At 66.2% G+C, this 240-nt stretch overlaps 1 protein-coding gene across 1 annotated transcript in view; it reads left to right on the forward strand.

Moving 5' to 3' along the window:
- The window catches only part of LOC104167668 (slit homolog 1 protein-like), a gene marked incomplete at its 5' end in the record, with an annotated part of 11,815 nt that overhangs the window by 381 nt on the left and 11,194 nt on the right, over window positions 1–240 (forward strand). Inside the window, 1 exon segment of the mRNA XM_009707990.1 lies at window positions 8–60. Within this exon segment, the coding sequence (XP_009706292.1) occupies window positions 8–60 (53 nt within the window).

Genomic DNA, 240 nt, shown 5'->3' on the forward strand with positions numbered 1-240 from the left:
GCTGCAGGGACATCCCCAATGTGCCGTCTCTCCCTGGCCCCAAGGAGGGGCCGAGCAGGGGTCTGGTACCACTTCTGTGGAGCTGTGCTCCAGGGCCTGATCCTGCCACAGGGGATCCACCTGGCTGCAGCAGGCTGTGGAGGGGAGAAGCCTGGAAAGGGCAGCAAGTTCTGCCCAGGGGATTGGGCTGTCCCCATCCCTCACCTCTCCATGCGCCCTGTGCCAGGGGGTGGGTGGGTG

Source organism: Cariama cristata, unplaced genomic scaffold (genome assembly GCF_000690535.1).
Source record: "Cariama cristata isolate BGI_N322 unplaced genomic scaffold, ASM69053v1 scaffold22919, whole genome shotgun sequence".
NCBI lineage: Eukaryota > Metazoa > Chordata > Aves > Cariamiformes > Cariamidae > Cariama > Cariama cristata.